The sequence below is a fragment of the Hemitrygon akajei genome, chromosome 3 (assembly GCF_048418815.1).
Source record: "Hemitrygon akajei chromosome 3, sHemAka1.3, whole genome shotgun sequence".
Taxonomy (NCBI): Eukaryota; Metazoa; Chordata; class Chondrichthyes; order Myliobatiformes; family Dasyatidae; genus Hemitrygon; species Hemitrygon akajei.
The window spans coordinates 31,220,427-31,233,840 of record NC_133126.1 but is presented as its reverse complement, the minus strand read 5'-3'; the positions used below and the strand labels follow the sequence as shown (position 1 = coordinate 31,233,840).

The following is a 13,414-nucleotide window of genomic DNA, read 5'->3' as shown; positions in this document are numbered from 1 at the left end:
ATATTTGCCTCTACCACCGTACTACCAAAGGGATTTGGGAAACCTTGCGTGGAATTCCCTAAAAGTTGACTTACAGGTTGAGTGTGTGGTGAGGAAGGCAAATGCAATGTTAGCAGGGTCATGAAAATGATTCCAGGATTGAACACCTTGTCATATGAAGAGCGCATGATAGCACTGAGCTTGTATTCACTGGAACTCAGAAGAATGAGGGGTGACCTCATTGAAACCTGTCGAATGGTGAAAGGCCTTGATAGAGTGGATATGGAGAGGACGTTTCCTCTGGTGGGTGAGTCTAACACCAGAGGACAGGCTCAAAATAGAGGGTCGTTCTTTTAGAACAGAGATGAAGAGGAATTTCTTTAGCCAGAGAGTGGTGAATCAGTGGAATTCCACAGGCAGCTGTGGAGGCCAAGCCTTTATGTATATTTAAGGCTGAGGTTCATTGGTCAGGACATGAAGGTATATGGGGGGAAAGGTAGAAAATTGGGGCTGAGAGCAAAATTGGATTAGCCATGATGAAATGGTGGAGCAGACTCGATGGGCCAAATGGCCGAATTCTGCTCCTATATCCTATGGTCATACCAGGCAGCGCGTTCTAGGCACCAGTGACTCTAAGTAAAAAAACCCTCACATCCCCTTTGAACCTACCCCTTCAGGTACCAGACATTTCAAACCTGGGGAAAAGATACTCTCTGTCCACTCCATCTATGCCTCTCATAATCTTGTAAACATCCATCAGATCTCCCCTCAGCCTCTGGTGCTCTAGAGAAAACAACATAAGTTTATTCAGCTGCTCGCAACAGCACATGCCCCCTAAACCAGTCAGCGTCCTGATAAACCTTTTCTGCACCCTCTCATCCTTCCTATAGTGAGGCAACCAGAATTGTACACAATACTTGAGCTGTGACCTAACCAGAATTTTATAAAATTGCAACATAACATTTTGACTTTTGAGCTCAATGCCTCACTAATAGAAGCAAGCATTCCATAAGCCTTATAGGCATCTTATCAACTTGTGTAGCCACTTTAAAGGAGCAATGAACTTGGATCCCAAGTTTTCTGCTCAGCTGCACTATTAAGGATCTTGTCCTTAATAGTGTACTGTCTGCGAATTGAATGACTGAACTGACTTTATTTCTTACATCCATGAGGAATAAAAATCTTTACATTACATCTCCGTCTAAATGTGCAATTTATAGTAATGTTCAAAAAATAGTAGGTACAACTGTCAATATAGCCTAGAAATACAATTGTCATAGAACTACTATTAAATTAATCAGTCTGATTATCTAGTGCAAGAAGCTGTCCTGGAGCCTGCTGGTCCTAGCTTTTAAGCTGAGGTACCATTTCCTGGATGGTAGCAGCTGTAACAGTTGTGGTTGGGGTGACGTGGGTCCCCAATGATGCTTCAGGCCCTTCTTATGCACCTGTCTCTGTAAATGTCCTAAATCATGGGAAGCTGGCATCTACAGATGTGCTGGGCTGTCCACACCACTCTCTGCAGAGTCATGCGATTGAGGGAGGTACAGTTCCCATACCAGGCAGTGATGCAGCCAGTCAAGATGCTCTCAATTGTACCCCTGTAGTAAGTCCTTAGGATTTGGGGACTCATACCAAACCTCTTCAACAGTTTGAGGTGAAAGAGGCACTGTTGTGTTCTTTTCAGCACACAACCAGTATGTACAGACCACATACATATCGCATCATATACATATGCATCACTCAGTGATGTCTATGCCAAGGAACTTAAAGCTGTTCAACCTCCCAATTCCAGATCCATTGATGTCAATAGGGTGAGCCTGTCTCCACTCCTCCTGTAGTGCACAACCAGTACCTTTGTTTTTCCGACATTGTTTTCTTGATACCACTTTGCCAGGGTGATGACTTCTTCTCTGTAGGCTGCCTCATTATTATTTGAGATGAGGCCAATGTACTATCATCAGCAAATTTAATTAGCAGATTGAAACTGGCGAAGGCAACACAGTCACGGGTCCTTGCATTTGCCCTATCGAGATGCAACACCTCACATTTATCTGGGTTAAACTCCATCTGACATTTCTCAGCCCATATCTGCAACTGATCTATACCATGCTGTATTCCTTGTCAGTTTTCTACACTATCCACAACTCCACCAATCTTGGTATCATTCACAAATGTATTCACCATTTTCATCCAGGTCATTTATATACATCACAAATAGAAAAGGTCCCAGCACAGATCCCTATGGAACTCCACTAATTACAGACTTTCAGTCCCTTCAACCACCACCCTGTCTCCTATGTGCAAGCCAGTTCTGAATCCAAGCAGACAATTTGCTCCAGACCCCATGCATCCTAATCTTCTGGATTAGCCTCCCATGAGGAACTTTGTCAAATGCCTTACTGTAATCCATGTACACAACAATTTACTGTCCTACCCTCATCACCTTGTCAAAAAACTCAATCAAGTTGCTAATGCATGACTTGACATACACAAAGCCATGCTGGCTCTCCCTCATTACGATATGGGTTCCCAAATGTTCATATATAACATCCCTAAGACACTTCACCAGCAATTTCGCTACAATTGATGTGAGACTCACCAGTCTTTCATTCCCAGATTTTTCCCTTCTTCAATAGAGGTATAACATTAGCCACTCCCCAGTCCTCTAGGACCTCATCTGTGGCTAGAGAGGACATAATGGCCAAGGGCCCAGCAATCTCATCTCTTGCCTCCTTCAATAACATGGGGTAAATCCAATGAGGCTCTAGGGACTTATCCACCTTAGTACTCACTAGGAAGCCCAACACTTCCTCCTCCTTGACCTCTAAATGCCCTAATGTATTTATACAGTCAGCACTGATCTCCTGGTTCTGCATATCCTTTTCCTTGATAAATACTGAAGCAAAGTATTCATTAAGTACCTCATTCACATTCTCTGCATCCAAGCAAATGTTCCCCTCTTTATCCTTGAATGGTCCCACCCTCTCCCTCGTTATCCTCTTGCTCTTGATGCATGTGTAGAATGCCTTGGGATTCACCTTAATCCTTCTTGCCAGGACTTTTCATGGCCCCTCCTGGCTTTCCTAATTCCCTTCATTAGTTCTTTTCTGGCTTCTTTATACTCCTCGTGTGCTTCGTTTGATCCCAACTCCTGAAGCTTTATATGTTTTTCCTTTTTTTCTTTTAAACAGTATCTCCTTTATTTGCAAATAGAAAAGTGAATGCCTATTGCCAAATCAGGAAAGAACACAGTCCGAATTTTAAAATAATTTTTGTTACAGAAGCTGTGCTCTTTAGCCAACTGTCAAACCATCCACGGCTCAACAAGGGAAAAAGCATCACTACAGAAAAAAGGTGGAGCAACATTAGAAGGCATTCAGCATGCCTACAGATGATGGGGGAACCTTGCAGCCTTACAGAGCCACCAGACGACCCACACTGACGCAAAAAGGCAGACCAGAACCATGAACAGTGAAAACCTGAAATTCTGGAAATAATGTCATGTCAGGTAACATGAGTTTGGTCATTTTGATGACTAGGTGCAACGTGAATGGAGGACTGTGCAACGGGAGGGGGTGAGATTAGAATAGGTGAATGGATTGGAGAAGTTGAGGCAGTTGATGTAATTCATGATTCAGGGTTTTAACCCAAAATGTTGATGACTCCTTTGAGAGTCATGGTTATTATCGATGACATAAACCATAAAATATATTTGGCGGCAGTAGTACAGTGCAATATATTTTTTTAAATGACTAAGTTACAAGATACAATAAAATATATATAAAAATAAATTAGTATAAAAAAGAGCAAAATAGTGAAGTAGTGTTCATGAACCATTCAGAAATCCAATGGCAGAAGGGAAGAAACTAAAATAACTTTGAAACTTTTGCTCATGTTTCCTCCACAGTTGCTGTTCGACCTGCTGAGTTTCTCCAGTAGCTTGTTTGTTGCTATAAATTGAAGGAGGCTGAACAAGGGGCAAAAAAAAAGTGAACAATGAAGTAGGGTAGCATAGAATAATAACAGGCTGAGACAGGTGTGGAATTCTTTGTGTATGGAATGCCAAGGATTGGATGTGAACACAGAGTTGTTAAGAAAGATAATGGAATGCTGGTCTTTATTACAAGAAGTGTGGAAGTAGAAAGTTTTGAAACAACCTTAGAGGGTGCTGATGAAATTATATTAGAAGTACTGCAAACAGTTTTGAACTTCATATTTAAGGAAGGTTAAGCTTGCTTTGGAGGAAAGGCAGAGAGAGTTCATTTGATTGCTTCCTGGTGTAACTCTGTGTGAGTCTGCTAGGGAAGTCAAAGCTCCGAATCCAACTCTGCTGGAATGCGTACAAGCACAGGTGGGAGAGAGGAACAGGGCTCATTTTGCTTTTGCTGTATTGTTCTGCCAAGCATTCTGGGGATGCTATGTTGACACCAGAATGGGTGGCAACACTTTCAGGCTCCCCCAGCACAGCATTGGATGCTGTTGGCTGTTAACGCTATCTATACACTTCACTGTATGTTTCAATGTAAGCTTGATAAATAAACCTGAAGCTTGGGATGAAGTGGTTGACATATGAAGAGAGGTTGACCAGATTGGGCTTACATCATCATATGCCAGCATTGAAGCAGGGTCTCAAACCAGAAGTTGAACCGTCTCTTTCCCCTCTACAGATGCTGCCTGGCCCGCAGTTTCCTCCAGCATTCTGATTATTTCTCCAAATTTCAGCCTCTGCAGTCGCTACGAAGTCCCAAAGACTAACTGACTATTCCGTTTCCTCATACAGTAAACGTCCCAAACAGTTTTGCAGACACAATTGTCAAAACAAAATTTAATGAAATGTCACGGCAGGTGACAAGCTGGACATTGCCCTGCATTCGGCGTTCCGGATTAAATTTGCCCCCGTTTATCGTGGGGAAAGATAATATGCGTGATGGTTTAATGTGACCTACTTACATATTTAAAGCTGTAATTGACGTCCCTTGCCAGGGCATTCTTCATTGCGGAATACTCTGGTGGCAGCGGGCGGAATCCCCCGTCCTCTCGGATCTTGGGCACTGCGTGGAAGCAGGATGGAGTCGGAGCACGGTGTGGGTAACGGGGAGTCGGAGCACGGTGTGGGTAACGGAGAGTCGTCTCACACACATACGCCCTCACCCCTTACCCTCTACAGTGTCCCCCTCCCCCGCCCGCTACCAAGGCCTAAGGCACTCCCCACCTGCCGAAACTTCAGCAGGAGCTCAGAGGCAGTTTCAAATACAGTAGGCAGAGTGAGGGTATGCTGCCATCCTCCCCTACCTGCACGGGCCACCTTCCTTGTTGTCGCCACCGCTATCTGAAAGGGTGATCCATCGGGAACCTCTCGCCCCTCCAGAGCTTCGTCCGTCTCCCTTGGTAACTGCAACAGCCTCAGCCCGCCCGCCAATCGCAGCGCGCCTGCGCCGCGGCTGGGACGCCCCGCCCCGCCCCGCTCCACTCCACTCCACACCGCGCCTGCGCTGAAGCAGCTCCGCGACTCGGTGAAGCACTTTGACACGCACGCGCCGAGGTGAAACCTGCGTATGCGCACGTCAAAATCCTGGGCGTGCTGAACATTTATTGTGTGCTCTAAAATTGTGTTATAAACTGGGAATGAGACGCGCTTTATTCTCTAAAGTCTTTAGTCTGAATACATTTCCCATCGTGCATTGGAATTGATGATGCATGTTGAAGACGTGTAAACCTTCGAGCATCGCGGATGTTGACAGTCCGCAAATCTCCCCCCCCCCCCATCAAGTGAGAGTGCGCCGTTGTTTGTTGAATAAATGCCTAAGAATCAGCAGTGGGGGGGGGGGGGGTCCCGGCACCTCAGGCTCAGAGAGAGTAACCCTCATTCAGGGTGAAATGGGACAGGGAGGGCGTGCCAGAGGGCAGGCACTGGCGTCATCCGCAGAGATCAGCGGCGCCAGCGACTGCGCATGCGCCGCTGAGGCACCGCCTCCTGCCTTCGCCAGTCCAATGGGCAGGGGAAGAGGAGTGGGCGGGGCCAGGGCCCGGGCGCGGTTGCCGGGTGGATACAATGGGCCAGTAGTGTTAGGCATGGAGGGGCTTTGCATCTTTCGCTCACCCGCTCCCGTAGATTTGTAATTGAACCACTAGCTTCTGTGGCATTTTATAAAAATTGCTTGGTCTAGTCGAGTGACCTTTAAATTGTTTTAAGCTATTTTGTAAGGAATATTTCAATGACAGTATTTTTAAAACTCTTTTCTGGGCAACTTCTTTTTTGGTTTACTTAATTTTATACAATTTAGTACCGTTGCACTGAATCATGATAGTCTTCTGTTGTAAGGCTATTATTTAAATAAGTGAAGGTTAGACAGTATTTTTCTTAGGCTTGAATTTGTAACCATGCCCGGGGGAAACGGAGATGGTTCCTTTGTTAGGCGGAGGTCAGCCAGTGTGGGTCCTGTCAGCGTGGAAAGACATTCAGTGAGAGAAGTGGATCAGGATGAAGACGGTGACGAGGAATTCCACGACGGAGTCCCTTTCTATATAAACCGAGGGGGGCTCCCTGTCAATGAGGCCACCTGGGATAGGATGTGGAAGCACGTCGCTAAGATCCACCCCGAAGGAGAGAAGATGGTGCAAAGAATTCGAGGCATGCCTTACCTACCCAAGGTGACTCCATCGTCCCACCTTTACAATCACATTCGTTGCTAAACAGCTTAAACCGCCAGCCCATTTGTAAATCGGTTTGGTCAGTGGAGTTATCTACGTAGTCAATGAAACACCGCACATTATTTCGGTAGGATGGATGTTTTGAATGCCAAACGTGAGAGTTCTTACCAGGTTTAAGCTGTTTGGGGCTGAAACCAAGCTTTCTCGTTGGTTTTAAATATTATCTGATTCTTTGCAGTTCGGTTGGTTCACGTTACTGTTCGAAAATGTATCAATGAAGCATGTCTTAAAATAACAAGCAGTAAATCAGAGGCAACGTAACGTAACGCTCCTGTGTTGTAAGTCTGGAGTGCAGCCTATTTGATGCCTAATGTATTTTCTCTATATTGAGTTTTATCCATTTTGTATTTCTTGTGGTATAGCAATGCAGTAAACTGTTTCCAACTGCCTTGATGATCTGAAAGTAGCTTCTACCGGGAGAAGTCTCAATCTGTTTTTGCTGTTTTCTTGATTTTGCAAAGTGCATCACTTTTGACGGTTACCGCACCCCCGCTGAACTAAAGGTCGATAGTATGCAGAATGGCCGAACCTCGCTCTTTTCGTGTCCTCTTAATTTCTGGGTTCTGATACAGTAGTCCTACAAAACTAAAGATTGAGTTCTATAGCAAAATGGAATGTTGGATTATTTTCGTTAATGTTGTTCAGTGAAGACTGAGTTCTCGTGCAAGGTCGCGCGTGTAGACACACTCGATGTTTTAAAAAAAAAGAGTAAACTTTTTATTTTACTCCTCGCTTAACGTTGCTTTCTGTGGTACTTAATGTTAATGGTGAAATGTTTAATTCTGCAACTTAATGAAGTTGTTTTAGAATGGTATTTGCTCTGTATCTATTTGCAATAAATCTGTCAAAAGAGCACTTCAGATTCTTAGAGCTGCTTGTGTAGTTGCAATTCTTTTCTGAATAATGAGACTAATTTTTCTTTTGGTATAATAATGAGAGAGTCCTATTTTACCTCGCTCTTTTGCTTTTCTCAGGCATGGTTTCTATAGTGAGGGAGTCCAGGACCAGACAGTGCAGCATCAGAATACAAGGATGTGCTTTTAGAACAAATAAGGGGTAACTATTTAGCTAGATGGTGGTGAACCTGTAGAATTTATTGTCACAGGCAGCTGTGGAGGCCAAGTCTTTGGGTATATTTAAAGTAGAGGTTGATAGAGACAGTAGATTGCCAACTAATTTGAATAGGTTGTAATTTCTAAAATTCGGGTAAAACACTCGACTATTGTGTTCGGTTCTGGTTCCCTCATTATAGGAAAGATGTGAACGCTTTAGAGGAGATTTACCAGGTTGCTGTCTGGATGAGAGAGCATGCTTTATGCAGATAGGCAACCTTTAAGGTCTCCTACATTCCACTGAGGAGGAAAGGAAATAAAATACTGAGGTGAAAACAGAAAATGTTGAATCTACCCATCAGGTTGAGCAGCGTCTGTGGAAGGGAGATGCTGAACAGTTCAGCTCCAGGACACCATCAGGTTTTCAGTGCTTTTAAGAATTTGTTTCTTCTGGCAGCAGCACGTTGTGATTGTAGTATGTATCCTCCACAAAGAGCAGGGCTGTCACCACTAATAGCACCTTCCAAACCCCACAACCTCTGCCATCGGGAAACATAACAAAATCAGTCATGCAGGAATGGCTTGTCAGCGAGTTCCCCTCTGTCACACATTTAATCACTGCTCTTTCCTTGCCCCTGATTTACCCTCCCCAGCAGCACTGCGGCAGCACCTTCACCATGAAGGCCACAATGGCTCATCCCTCACCCTTTCCCGGGGAAGTCTATATACCAGCCTTTCCAGTGCACTTGGATCCCAGGAAACATAATCATAAGCAGGTTTATTATCACTGGCAAATGGCATGTAATTTGCAGCAGCAGTACGGTGAAAGACATAAAAAATTACTGTACGTTACAATAAGAAATGTATTAAAAATATAATTGGTGCACAGAGAGCAAATTAACAAGGTAGTGTTCATAGACCATTAATCTTTCAGCAGTGGAAGGAAGCTATTTCAAAAATGTTGTGTCTTCAGACTCCTGTACCACCTCCCTGGTGGTAGCAATGAGAAGATGTCATGCCTGGATGATAAGGTGGTTAATATGCAGTATGGGGAAACTTGCATTTTAATTTTTAAAAAATCTTAGAGTGGTGATAGAAGAGTTCAATAAAACATTGGTGAATATTACAGTGAGCTAATAGCTCAGGAGGAAATTGGGGGAAAAAACTGGGAAAACTAGTGGTTGTAGAAACTGAGGTGATTGCAGGGTTAAAAGTGGACAGGAAGGGCTCATTTAAGTTACAAAAATATATCATGTAGAAGAGGAATAGAGGGCAAACACGAGGAAATCTGCAGATGCTGGAAATTCAAACAACAACACACACAAAGTGCTGGTAGAACACAGCAGGCCAGGCAGCATCTATAGGGAGAAGCGATGTCGACGTTTCGGGCCGAGACCCTTCGTCAGGAATAGAGGAGTAGTGTTGGTGGACTGTTCAGGAATCTGATGACAGAGGGGAAGAAATTGTTCCCAAAGATGCTGACTGGTTTATTTGTCACGAGGATTGATGTGTATGCATTCAGACTGAGAGTGTAGAGGGAAGGTGGCTGGTATTGTACAGAGGGAGGGATGAGGGAAGGATGGTGGGCAGGTAGGGGTGGGGGAGGAAAGGAATGGGTAGAACAAACTCAGGTAGGTGGATATGTGAGTGGGCAGGTGTGGAGGGAGGAGACGAGAGAGGGAACCAGCACAGTTTGGAGGATATGTAAATAATGGTAGATGAGACCAGATTAAGGAGAAAATGGCACAGGTCAAGGTAGATGAGCATCAGGGTGATGGCTATGGGTAAAAGGTGGGTGGAGAGGGAGAGTATGTTGGTGGAACACAGTTGAAGTTGGAAAACTCTGTTCATTAAATTGGTCTCTAGGCTATGAGATATTGTAGTTGGTGTTTGGCCTCTCTGTGGCTGTGCTGAAGGCTGTTAACAGACAGGTTAGTGAGGGAATAATGAGTGTTGGAATGGTATGGCATCAGAGTGCTTGAATTGGTGGTTGTGGACAGAGAAGAGTGCAGGTACCTTGTGCTTGGTCTCACTGACGTACATTGTTATTTCAACTCTCCTTTGCTGTCTTTTAGATGCTGGAAAAGATTTTTTTTTTAAATCATCATGATCATGATGATCATCCAGCATCATGAAAGATGCTGGAGTCAATTATAAAAGAGGAAATTACGACACATTTGGATAGCAGTAGAAGGATCAGTCCGAGTCAGCATGGATTTATGAAGGGAAAATCATGCTTGACTAGTCTTCTAGAGTTTTTTGAGGATGTAACTATGAAAATGGACACGGGAGAGCCAGTGGATGTAGTGTACCTGGACTTCCAGAAAGCTTTTGATAAAGTCCCACATAGGAGATTAGTGGGCAAAATTAGGGCACTTGGTATTGGGGGCAGAGTACTGACATGGATTGAAAATTGGCTGGCTGACAGGAAACAAAGAGTAGTGATTAACGGGCCCCTTTCGGAATGGCAGGCTGTAACCAGTGGGGTACCGCAAGGTTCGGTGCTAGGACTGCAGCTGTTTACAATATACATTAATGATTTAGATGAAGGCATTAAAGGTAACATCAGCAAATTTGCTGATGACACAAAGCTGGGTGGCAGTGTGAAATGTCAGGAGGATGTTATGAGAATGCAGGGTGACTTGGACAGGTTGGGTGAGTGGGCAAATGTATGGCAGATGCAGTTTAATGTGGCAAGAACAGGAAGGCAGATTACTATCTAAATGGAGTCAAGTTAAGAAAAGGGGAAGTACAACGAGATCTAGGTGTTCTTGTACATCAGTCAATGAAAGCAAGCATGCAGGTACAGCAGGCAGTGAAGAAAGCTAATGGCATGCTGGCCTTTATAACAAGAGAAATTGAGTATAGGAGTAAAGAGGTCCTTCTGCAGCTGTACAGGGCCCTGGTGAGACCCCACCTGGAGTATTGTGTGCAGTTTTGGTCTCCAAATTTGAGGAAGGACATTCTTGCTATTGAGGGAGTGCAGCATAGGTTCACAAGGTTAATTCCCGGAATGGCGGGACTGTCATATGTTGAAAGATTGGAGCGACTGGGCTTGTATACACTGGAATTTAGAAGGATGAGAGGGGATCTGATTGAAACATATAAGATTATTAAGGGATTGGACACACTGGAGGCAGGAAGCATGTTCCCGCTGATGGGTGAGTCCAGAACTAGAGGCCACAGTTTAAGAATAAGGGGTAGGCCATTTAGAACAGAGATGCGGAAAAACTTTTTCACCCAGAGAGTGGTGGATATGTGGAATGCTCTGCCCCAGAAGGCAGTGGAGGCCAAGTCTCTGGATGCATTCAAGAGAGAGTTAGATAGAGCTCTTATAGATACCTGCGTCTCAATATCACCAAGACCAAGGAGATGGTGGTGGACTTTAGGAGATCTAGGCCTCATATGGAGCCTGTGATCATTAATGGAGAATGTGTGGAGCAGGTTAAGACCTACAAGTATCTGGGAGTACAGTTAGACGAGAAGCTAGACTGGACTGCCAACACAGATGCCTTGTGCAGGAAGGCACAGAGTCGACTGTACTTCCTTAGAAGGTTGGCGTCATTCAATGTCTGTAGTGAGATGCTGAAGATGTTCTATAGGTCAGTTGTGGAGAGCGCCCTCTTCTTTGTGGTGGCGTGTTGGGGAGGCAGCATTAAGAAGAGGGACGCCTCACGTCTTAATAAGCTGGTAAGGAAGGCGGGCTCTGTCGTGGGCAAAGTACTGGAGAGTATAACATCGGTAGCTGAGCGAAGGGCGCTGAGTAGGCTACGGTCAATTATGGAAAACCCTGAACATCCTCTACATAGCACCATCCAGAGACAGAGAAGCAGTTTCAGCGACAGGTTGCTATCGATGCAATGCTCCTCAGACAGGATGAAGAGGTCAATACTCCCCAATGCCATTAGGCTTTACAATTCAACCACCAGGAGTAAGATATGTTAAAGTGCCGGGGTTGATTGTATTTAATGTATCTAAGTAAACTACTTAAGAACTTTTTAAAAGCTATTATTAATGCTTTTTGAGAGAGTGATTTAGATGCATATCATATTTTTACTGAGTAATTTATGTAATTAGTTTTGCTAAAACAAGTGTATGGGACATTGGAAAAAATGTTGAATTTCCCCATGGGGATGAATAAAGTATCTATCTATAGCGGGGTCAAGGGATATGGGGAGAGGGCAGGAACGGGGTACTGATTGTGTACGATCAGCCATGATCACAGTGAATGGTGGTGCTGGCTAGAAGGGCTGAATGGCCTACTCCTGCACCTACTGTCTGTTGTCTTTGCTGGGGGACAGTGACACTTAGAAAGGAGGGTTTGTCCTGTCGAGGATCAACTTTATTTGCCATATATGTTCACATGAAGTAGAAATGTGATGTGTTGATGTGACGTGCAACAATAAACAACATTCAACTGTTGCAGGATTTTTTTTAAATGTATAAAACTGAGTTAGTACTAATGTGGAACAAAATGTGCATAATACGAGTATGTGCTTACAGTATTAAAAAGTGGTCTAAAGTTTTCGCAGTGTGGTCACAAGGGTAATGGGGGTGGTGGAAATAACTAGAGTGGTTAATCAGGTTAACTGTCTGGCAGAAGAAACTTTTAAGACGGCATGGTTTTTATTTTAATAGCCTTATTCTAGAAGGGAGCATTTGGAAAAGACAGTTTGCAGGGTGGGTAGTGCCTGTAATGATTTTTCCTGCCCACTACTTTGCCCTGGACACATACACGTCCTGCAGTGGTGGTAGACTGCAGCCAGTGACCTTTCCTGCTGACCTGGCAGTTCGCTGTAGTTTTTCTATGTTCAAACACAGCTCAGAGTATGAAAAGTGCGATCACTGTGCTGAGGTTATTGTACAGGCCTCCCGATAGCCAGCAGGAGACAGAGACACAGATACATAGACTGTGGCAAGATGTAACAATATCAGAGTAATTGCAGTGGATGACTTCTTATTTTCCCCGATATTGACGAGGACTTTGCAGAATTTGGTGCATTTTTATTTGGAAAAGGCGGCTGCAGAGATTAGTTGTGATCTTTCGAGAATAATTTGTTTCTGGAATGGTTCCAGAGGACTGGAAAATCACAAATGTCATTCCACTCTTTCAGCAGGGGCAGAGACAAAAGACAGAAACTATAAATCAGTTAGCCTGACTTTGGTGGTCAGCAAGATGTTAGGATGAGGTTTCAGAGTACTTGGAGGTACATGAGGTGGCATGCTGACTGTAATGGTTAACGCAATGCTTTCCAATGTGATAGCTATAAGATCTGGGGTCAATTCCCACTGCAGTCTGTAAGGAGTTTGTACTTTCTCCCAGTGACACACGGATTTACTGAGTGCTCCAGTTTCCTCCCGCATTCCAAAGACTTGCGGATTAAGGTTAGTAAGTTGTCGGCGTGCTACGTTAGCGCCAGAACCCTGGCGGCAACTTGTGAGGTACCCCAGCATAATCCTTGGACAGTGTTGGTTGTTGATGCAAATAACACATTTCACTATATGTTTTGATGTACACATGACATAAAGTTAATCTTTAAGATCTTTATTTTTTACAGTAAAATAGGTTTGTTCCTTTAAGGGAAAATCTGTTGGAATTCTTAGAGGAAATAACAGGCAGGATAGACAAAGGAGGGTCTGTGGATGTTGTTTACTTGGATTTTCAGAAG

At 44.1% G+C, this 13,414-nt stretch overlaps 2 protein-coding genes across 6 annotated transcripts in view; one reads left to right on the top strand and one right to left on the bottom strand.

The window, feature by feature from the left end:
* ttll5 (tubulin tyrosine ligase-like family, member 5) overlaps positions 1-5,398 on the bottom strand; it is a 449,168-nt gene extending 443,770 nt beyond the window's left edge. For 4 of the 5 annotated variants that reach the window (XM_073039478.1, XM_073039482.1, XM_073039483.1 and 1 more), the window contains exon 1: positions 5,275-5,398. The gene's annotated coding sequence lies outside the window, so the exon portion shown is untranslated. Of the gene's footprint in view, positions 1-4,932; positions 5,034-5,274 lie in introns of all 5 variants that reach the window. The other variant, XM_073039479.1, reaches the window with a different exon arrangement.
* Positions 5,399-6,024: 626 nt separating this feature from the next.
* Positions 6,025-13,414, top strand: part of vash1 (vasohibin 1) — a 34,915-nt gene continuing 27,525 nt past the window's right edge. The window contains exon 1 of the mRNA XM_073039477.1: positions 6,025-6,633. Coding sequence (XP_072895578.1) covers positions 6,364-6,633 — 270 coding nt within the window. The 5' untranslated portion in view covers positions 6,025-6,363. The remainder of the gene's footprint in view (positions 6,634-13,414) is intronic.